The 8,476-nt window shown below is 40.0% G+C and overlaps 1 protein-coding gene across 2 annotated transcripts; it reads right to left on the reverse strand.

The window, feature by feature from the left end:
- Positions 1-543: 543 nt before the first annotated feature.
- On the reverse strand, positions 544-7,673 carry emc10 (ER membrane protein complex subunit 10). 2 transcript variants are annotated; one of them, XM_049562307.1, is made up of 8 exons: positions 7,536-7,673; positions 7,334-7,400; positions 6,879-6,991; positions 5,531-5,644; positions 3,843-4,027; positions 3,434-3,527; positions 1,371-1,468; positions 544-879 (listed from the first exon to the last, which is right to left on the reverse strand). In XM_049562307.1, the coding sequence occupies exons 1-7, from the start codon at positions 7,626-7,628 to the stop codon at positions 1,382-1,384; spliced, it is 753 nt and encodes a 250-aa protein (XP_049418264.1). In that variant the 5' UTR covers positions 7,629-7,673; the 3' UTR covers positions 544-879; positions 1,371-1,381. The 2 variants fall into 2 exon arrangements, with proteins under 2 accessions (XP_049418264.1, XP_049418263.1); XM_049562306.1 differs by lacking the exon at positions 1,371-1,468.
- Positions 7,674-8,476: the final 803 nt, after the last annotated feature.

Here is an 8,476-nt window from a genome sequence, read left to right on the forward strand (position 1 = left end):
ATTTGTTTGAAAAAGGTCAAGTGAAGAACCCCAACTTATTTTGGATGTCTGAGTGTGATATGTTGAGTTGATTCCTCAAGGAGGGGAGTCATGTCTTAGCCAGATTCATTGAGAAAGCATGGGTATTAAGACAGAAAATGCTGTATCCTATGTAACACTACAATCTTCTATTGTTGTTTTGTAATACCATGATTAATCACTATTTTACAATTTGAAGGAATCTCACAAATATTTTCCCTTATCAGATCTTTTTGACTATCATAGAGGACCACAATAGAAATAAGCTCTAAGGCCTTCTAGTGCATTTGAATTCTCTTTTATGGACTCTTGTCATTATGACCAGCCTGTCATGTAGATTTTAAACCTTGTCCAATAAATATATCTATAGACATAGCTACTGTCCACTGTATGTATATTGTGTTTAGATTTTTATATTACTGTACTGGTGTTACAACTAAATCTGAGCCTTTCAGTAAAACAGGACCTGTATCTGAGAATTAAGAGTCTAAAACTCTTCAGTCTGAATGACACAAAAAAGGCAGGTCAAGTAATAAATACTTTATTTTCACATTAGTAATAAAAATGCAGTCATCTGCAGGGCACAATATCTCCTCTATGCTGTACAAGTTTAAGTTGTGTGTGTGTGACGAACATTTATCCCATTTAAATAGCATTATGTACAGCAATTAAAAACTGTTCAAGAGAATCAGAAAATGTTCACCCCCCCCCCAATAACAACTAAAGGAAAACGGAGAAGCTGCTGTTGCGTGTTGATCATCGGCCACCTCCATTGGCTGCTCCGCCCCCGGCTCCTCCACCTGATTGGTCCTGAGCACCAGACATCATCAGGAAGAGGACGAGAGGCACGATGTACATCCACTGGAGACGACAAGAAATAGAAGTAAATACAGTATTCGTTTTAAAGATGACAAATTTAAACTGTGATCACAGAGATCTTATCAACAGTCCCAGATTGGTCATCCCAGATTAGGTTCTATTTATTTTCTGAACAGAGGAGAAGAAAAGTTAAAACTGGGTGAGAGGGTGAAGAATAGTGAAGGAATCTCAGGGTCAACACCAAACACATCCTCAACATATTCACACTGACAATCAAGATTTAGGATTTCTTCATGGTTTAGCATCGAGGCCTCCTCATACAAAGTACTTTGAGTTATGAAAATTGGAGCTTTGCATTGACCAGTCTTAAATGTGTTTGGCACTGAACCTGGAAAAAACATCAAAGAGAAAAAAAGGGGGAGTAAGTTGGAAAAAGGAGGTGGGTTTCAGTTAGTCATGTTGCTTATAGGTTAAAGTTAAAGTTGACAGAAGAGGAAGGAAGACAGAACAAGCCACAATTAAGAGAACAGTACTTCAGTAGGAATCAGCTCTGCTCTCTGCCGCCCCCTGCTGGGGGCTGTGCTGAATTGGTGACCATGAGGAAGATTGCACCTCCAAGAATCAAATACCACTGCAACACAGCACAGCACTAAGTCAACACACCACTGTCACTGGATACAGCACAGCACAGAGTCAACACAGGTCACTGAACACAGCAAGATATATACACAGCACAGAGATCATAAAAGAGCCAAGTGATAGGACAACAAGCCGAGGCTCTCTGTGGGGATGTTTCAAAACACGGAGCTTACTCCGACTGACAGCTCAAAATGTCAGAAGACAAACAAAATCTCTCTGCTGATTTTAGAAGAGGACATATTTTCATGTCACAAACATTAACAGTTGAACTTTGTGGGTACATTAATGTTGGATGTCTGTAACGACATGGCAGTTCAGAAGTGGGTGTCAGACTATGACATGGAGTGCTTTCACACTATCTGTCTGGTTCAGTCAAAACAAACTCTGGGCTCGAGATGGTGTGAAAGCTGTCAAACAAACTCTGGTGCCGACCCCACTTTTTAGGGCCCAGGAGGACCATCTATAAAGCTGGGTCATTTCCAAACTGACTCTGGTGTGGTTCATTTATGGTGTTAAGGCAAAAAACAGTTCAATCACAGGACTGAGAGAATAGATATACCATTTTACATAAAGTGGAATTAATTTTCTGATCTGTATTAGTAACATTTAGCATTGTTCCTGCAAGATCATTTTGTAACTATGTTAACACATATGCACAAGGGGTGTAACAATATACGCATTTGCATTGAACTGTTCGCTACGAGGCTCTCGGTTTGGTACACATAACAAACCGAATGATACGTTGGACTGTCTTATTACATTTGGAAAATAAAATATACAGTTTAAATTGTATTAAATATAACATTCTCAGTGCCACTGCACTCAAAAAGGCAGCTCATACGACGGAACAGGAAACGTGCCGTCTGCCCCTCCCACCCCTAAACCAAAACATTACTCCAGTGAGACACCTGGGAGGAATGCTACGCTAAGCTAGCTCATTACAATGTGGTCATTCCCAGATTGGTTTTATCAGAAATGTTAAAAATCAAGTAAATTTCTATCGAAATTTTTTATTGGCAATCGAAAACGTACCGAACCATGACACCACAGTGTCTTATCGAACTAAACCATGAATTTTATGGATAGTTACAAGCCTAATATACACATAAGTGCAGCGATTTTCCCCTGATGCACCAGGAAGTAGCAAAGGGGAGAACAAACCAAACACATGAAGCCATTTTGACTTTTTAGGAGACATTCTTACTTTACAGCCACAGATGAAATAGAAGAAACAAGATCTCTTGCAGTGTAGTACTGATGCACCCTGTATAGTATTGTTTAACCATAGACTGTATAATAATAATGGACAACAACAACAGCTCCACAAAATGAAGCCAAAAAATCTCAATCACCCCCTGGTGGCTGGCTGCAGTGAAAGTTATAAGCCCCGCCCCCTATATCATAGCGGATGGGACATGAGCCAAACTAAAATATTTAAGTACATGTCGGATAAAGTTTCTTCTTTTCACGCTGCTTTATGTTCATATGTTAATTTTCCTGATAAATTTGCTTTTAATTAGATATTTGTTAATATAAAACAGAGTTTGACGTCCTGATTGACAGCTGTGTGTACCAATTGGTGTGCTCATGATCAGTGGCTCTGCTCATGACTGGTTGGATGGCGAGAAGTTGATACCGCAGAGACGGCAACTGGGCAAACTCTGGCTCCAAGATGGCAGCAGATAGTTTGGCTTCATTTTTTGTACAGTGTGAGGAAGTGGAGACGTGTCATCCATCTTTATATATAGTCACTGATTTTAACACATGCTGCATGCTTAGAAAAAAGTTAAGGTGGGTCTGATGGGGCAAAATAAATGATGAGCTTAATAAGCATTTTCATGTATCCATTAACTAAATGGGCCATTACAGCCATCAGAGCCCAATTACTGGAGGCAGAGAATATATCTTTAGGCACAGCCTGCTGGCCTTATCAGCAGTTTTCAGTATGAGTACTTACATATTTAGCAAAGAAAGATTTCTGCTCTTGTGGATTCTTCCCTTTCTTCTCAGATTCCTGTTCCATTCGTTCGAGGAACAGAGCTGTCTCAGGTCTGGAAGAAAGTTGACAATTAGTATTCAAACAAACCCCAAAACAGAAAGTGTACCTGAAAGACAGAAGAGTGCAGAGAGACTTGTTCTACCTGTGGGGAAAAGATGTAAAGCTGCTATGCCAAGGCAAATAGAATTGAATCAAAGGGATCTGAAAAAGCTACCCAAGAGGATTTCACTAATGTACAGACAGCTACAGATACGGATGCTAGCAATCTGATACCATAAGCAGTTGAGCTCTATCAAGAGATCGGAAAGAAAAAGACCTAAATGAAAAGACTGAAAAACAGCAGGAAAAATGAATATTTAGGACTGACCCTGGTGCATTGACAGGAGCCATGATGCTGAGTGTGGTGTTGAAAACCTCCAGATCAACTTCATCCTCTACCTCTGTGCCCCTGCAGGCTCCAGGTATTGTCACTATGGAGACACCGATGAGGTACCCAGAGACGTCAGTGTGGAGGGAGATGACGTCGCTGAGATGGGACTCAACCATGGCACACTGAGGATCAAAGCAGAATAAATGTTCATGTCAGAGTTACACTAGTATTAGCTGGTTAGTATCACCCCACATTTACATAACATGATGGATATGATGCTGTTTAATCTGTTAGATGAATACTTATTATAATTTTGGAGAGCCTTTAATCTGAATTAACTGGTTAGATATTTCAGATTTTACACAACTCTGAAAGGATCTAGTTATCTAGCAAGCTACACATGCCTGATATAAATTCTAGTCAAAATGCTAAGAAAATGAGAAAAGGCGACAAAAACAAAGATACAAACATACCAAAAAAAAAAACAAACAAAAAAAAAAACAGGCTGGCTGTAGATTACAGAGGAACATAATCTCACCAAACCATAAAGCTGTCGGTTCAGTCAAAAAACTATTCATCAGAGGCTTTCACATCAACCATACCATGTCCCTGCTATGACCCGTGTCCACCAGTCAACCACGACATTATAACCACCGACAGATGAAGCAAATAACATTGATCATCTCATTACAGTTACGTTATACTGGGAAACCTTGGGTCCTGGCATTTATGTGGATACCACTCGATGTGCATCACCCACCCATGACAGCTGGCCCCCAGCAGGACAGCGCGCCGTGCCACACCTCAGAAACTGCTCAGAAATGGCCTGACTATCTTGATAAAAAGTTCAAGGTGTCAAACTGGCCTCCATATTTCTCAAAACCCAATTAAAATGAGCATCAGTACCTCACCTCACAACCCATAGGACTCAAAGGATTTGCTGCCAATGCCTAGATGCCAGACACCACAGGAAACCCTCAGAAGTCCTGAGTCCATGCCTCGACAAGTCAGAGGCCACACAGTTGATCAGACTTGGCTTTGACCTGTCAGGGCAGGACCACTGGACGTTTTGAGTTCTGGCACATCCCACAGATGCTTCATCAGATTGAAATCGGTGTATATCTAGAGGCAAAAGGTTGACCTAAAATACCTCTTCAGAATGTGAAAAATGTAGTGGATCCAGTCAGCTAAAAAAAGTGATCTTTACAAACAAGTAACTTATAATGGCACTCCTGATTGAATGCAATTTTAAATCAAGGCAATGAGAAATTTAAAAATAACAAACAACACTATCACCCAAACATAGCTGATTCAATATTAATCAAACAATATTTTCAAGTCAAAATACAAATATACAACATTCAGGAAACCACAAATGAAATCAAAACATACCCACAAAGATGAAAAACAACTGTTAAACCAGCCTGCAGGTTTACAGGCTGAACTTTCTTTTTCTTGATTTAACAGGCCAAGGCAGCCCAGGACCCTTCATCAGTCTGAATTAAACTGTTTAATTAGTCCCATGAATGGAACATATCATACACAGGGCAGACAGACTTCACAAACACTCACTAAACTCTTTCTATAGTAATTATCTTACTTCTCTAATACAGTCTTAATGACCTATATTACTTTGGTCTTGTTGTAAAGATGATTTCCTGCTGAAGATGAAGTGAAATACATACCGCTCTGACAAATGCTGTGAGGTAACCCTCCATCTGTCGCTCTGTCTGTCTGTCTGCCTGCAGGAAAACACGGGGCACCCTGATTCTGTATAGACCGTCCACTGCTGCCACTTCCTGATGTTCAAAACAAACGTAGACGTTAGAGATGCAGGTTCATATCACACCATGTTGGTCACACTGACCGAGGATTTTATGTTTATTACTTTAATTTGCTTATCAATGTTCATTACATTTTTGTAATAAACTTTTTATCACAGCCTTTTGCTCTGTGGTTGTCCATGAATAAAACTGAAAAGGAGCTTATATAGTTGTTGAGAAAGGAGGAATCATAGCATTACATTTAACAAAAATCAGGTCATTTCTTTCCTCTGCAGATTTAGAAAAGATGATTCATACTTTTATCCCCTCCTGACTTGATTATTATGGTGCACTTTATTCTGGCATCAGCAGGCGAAACACCCGAAGACTCCAACTCATACAAAATGCTGCTGCCGGGATTTTAACTCACACTGAGAGAGGCGACAACATCACACCAGTCCTTGCCGCCCTTCACTGGCTACCTTTTAGAATTGGTTACAAGATTTGCTGCTTGTTTTTAAAGGCTTGAGTGATCAGGCTCCTGCCTGTATCTATGATCTCTTAATTCCCTACGAGCCTGTTTGGAAACCCAAGATTGTCCCACAAGGTGCTACTAATGGTCCAAAAATCTTGACTTGTCACTAAAGGTGACCAAGCTTTTGCTGTCTGAGCCCCTCAGCTGTGGAACACCCTGCCTGAGGACCTCAGGCAGACAAACTCAGTGACCTCTTTTAAATGTCCCCTCAAAAACTCACTTCTTTTGACCTTATCTTAAATTATGTTTTATATTGTAATTTTTTTATAATATTTTATACTGTTTTCTGTCTCTTACATGTGTTTTTTTGGATTTCATTCATTAATTTCCCAATACTGCTTATCCTCTTGAGGGGCTGGAGCCCATCCCAGCTGACATTGGGCGAGAGGCAGGGTACACCCTGGACAGGTCGCCAGACTATCGCAGGGGTGACACATGGAGACAGACAATTATTCACACTCATCTAGTCACCAATTAACCTAATGCTGGGAGGACCCCGAGAAAACCCACGCTGACTCAGGGAGAACATGCAAACTCCGCTCAGAGGGGCTCCCCCAGGTCACCATGTTTTTCAGATTTGTTATTGTTTTTATTGCAAAGCACTTAGTAACTATTTTGAAAGGTGCTATATAAATCAAGTAATTATGAGTATCAGTGTGTTAATTTGTCAATCTCCATTTTGGACACAACTGCAGTACTTGTACGTCTACATCCTTTAGAGGTGCCACATCTCACTTTAAGTTTGGTTCTGTCCTCCTCTGATAGCTGGTTCTGACTTAGTGAGACGCTGGGCTCCCGTCCAGCTTTCAACATCAGTGCTCCGCGCACTCGAAACTTTGCTACATCATCTGAAACAAGACGAGGACAGACAGTAAGAACAAAGCAGACAGCATGACTGAGTGACTGAGGGTATATAAAATGTAAATACAATGTTGGTACGGTTTATTCTTTAGGCCGAGTTTCATAGAACACATTGATAATTCTGTATAGATCTCCACTTATGTTGAACCAGGTTAATGAACTTATCGATACACCTAAAAATATTAAACTGGCAGATTTTTGAATGAGGTTTGGCGAGCATGTTTCTCCATTCGGATATGGCGTTATCGCTGGCAGCACAAGATTGCTTCGTTAGCTAGGCTTACCATCTTAGCATTACCGTCTGGTAAAACATAATATCACTTTCTTACCAACTTCAAATGAGTGTTCAAGAGGTACGGAGAATCCACCGAATTCAGTGTCCATGACATCGCCAACCTGATAACAAAAACAGAAAATATACCGTTAGCATTCACCGGGTCAGAGCTAATGCTAATAGCTTAGCTAACAGGTGCAGCTTCCGCGTACACACAGCAACATACTTGGGTTAAATTAATACAGTTTCACGCTTACCCTTCTGCCGTTATTACAAAATACAAAATTGGTGCATACGACAAACAAAACAGTGGCAACAACTGCTATTTTAAATGATAGTGGACGAGCCATTTTGACAGGAATGGGCACCGGAAGACAGTGTCAAGGGTGTCACAGTAACATCGGCACTTCCGGAGTGTTTTTCAAAACAAAAATCTCTGAAATACATGACGTAAATCGTTTTTCTTTTATCTTTTCTGTGCCTTTGTCTGTTCTGTTCTTTTCTTTTCTTTTCTTTTCTTTTTTTCTTTGTCAGAAAAGTTAATAAAGCTAAGTTTGGAATTTTTGTTAGCCCAGTCAAGCTCATTTTAACAAACCATTACAGTTTAACTTCCTTTAAAATTTTACCTGAAGTCTTAAGATCTACATAATCATCTTATTGAGTTTCAAAAAACATTTTTTTCAAATCAAAAGTTTCACCACCACGCCAACCCAACTCTTGCATACACACAGTTAATTTGTGCACCCTGAGCTATTTAAGGTATGTGCTGACCTACTTGCGTGCATGTTGTTTGTGCATAACTCTCAACACATACAAACTTTGCTTTTCACTTCTGTCAGTTTCTGAACTGAACATGTCAGCGTTGTCATCTGCTATTGCCAGTGCTGCTGCACAGGAACAGTGTTAAGTCTTTGAATTAGTATTTTTTAGCATTTTGGTATCTACAGTAGTTTCCTTGTCTGTTGACAGAATGCAACTAATGATCCAGGTCTGTATGTGTGCTGCTATTTTGTAACATGTCAGCAGCGATTTCTTGTGCAATTTCTTCTTCTTGTCGAATTAAAGAGGTTCTGGTTTCTATTTGGGGCAGTCTAAATTTCATCATAGTGTTGCCCTATATTTTGGCTGTAGCAAAGGATGTTGTATCATGGATAATTTATCTAAAAGACAAGCTGGGATGTTGAGTGCTCAGACAACT

This window comes from Epinephelus fuscoguttatus, linkage group LG19 (genome assembly GCF_011397635.1).
Source record: "Epinephelus fuscoguttatus linkage group LG19, E.fuscoguttatus.final_Chr_v1".
NCBI lineage: Eukaryota > Metazoa > Chordata > Actinopteri > Perciformes > Serranidae > Epinephelus > Epinephelus fuscoguttatus.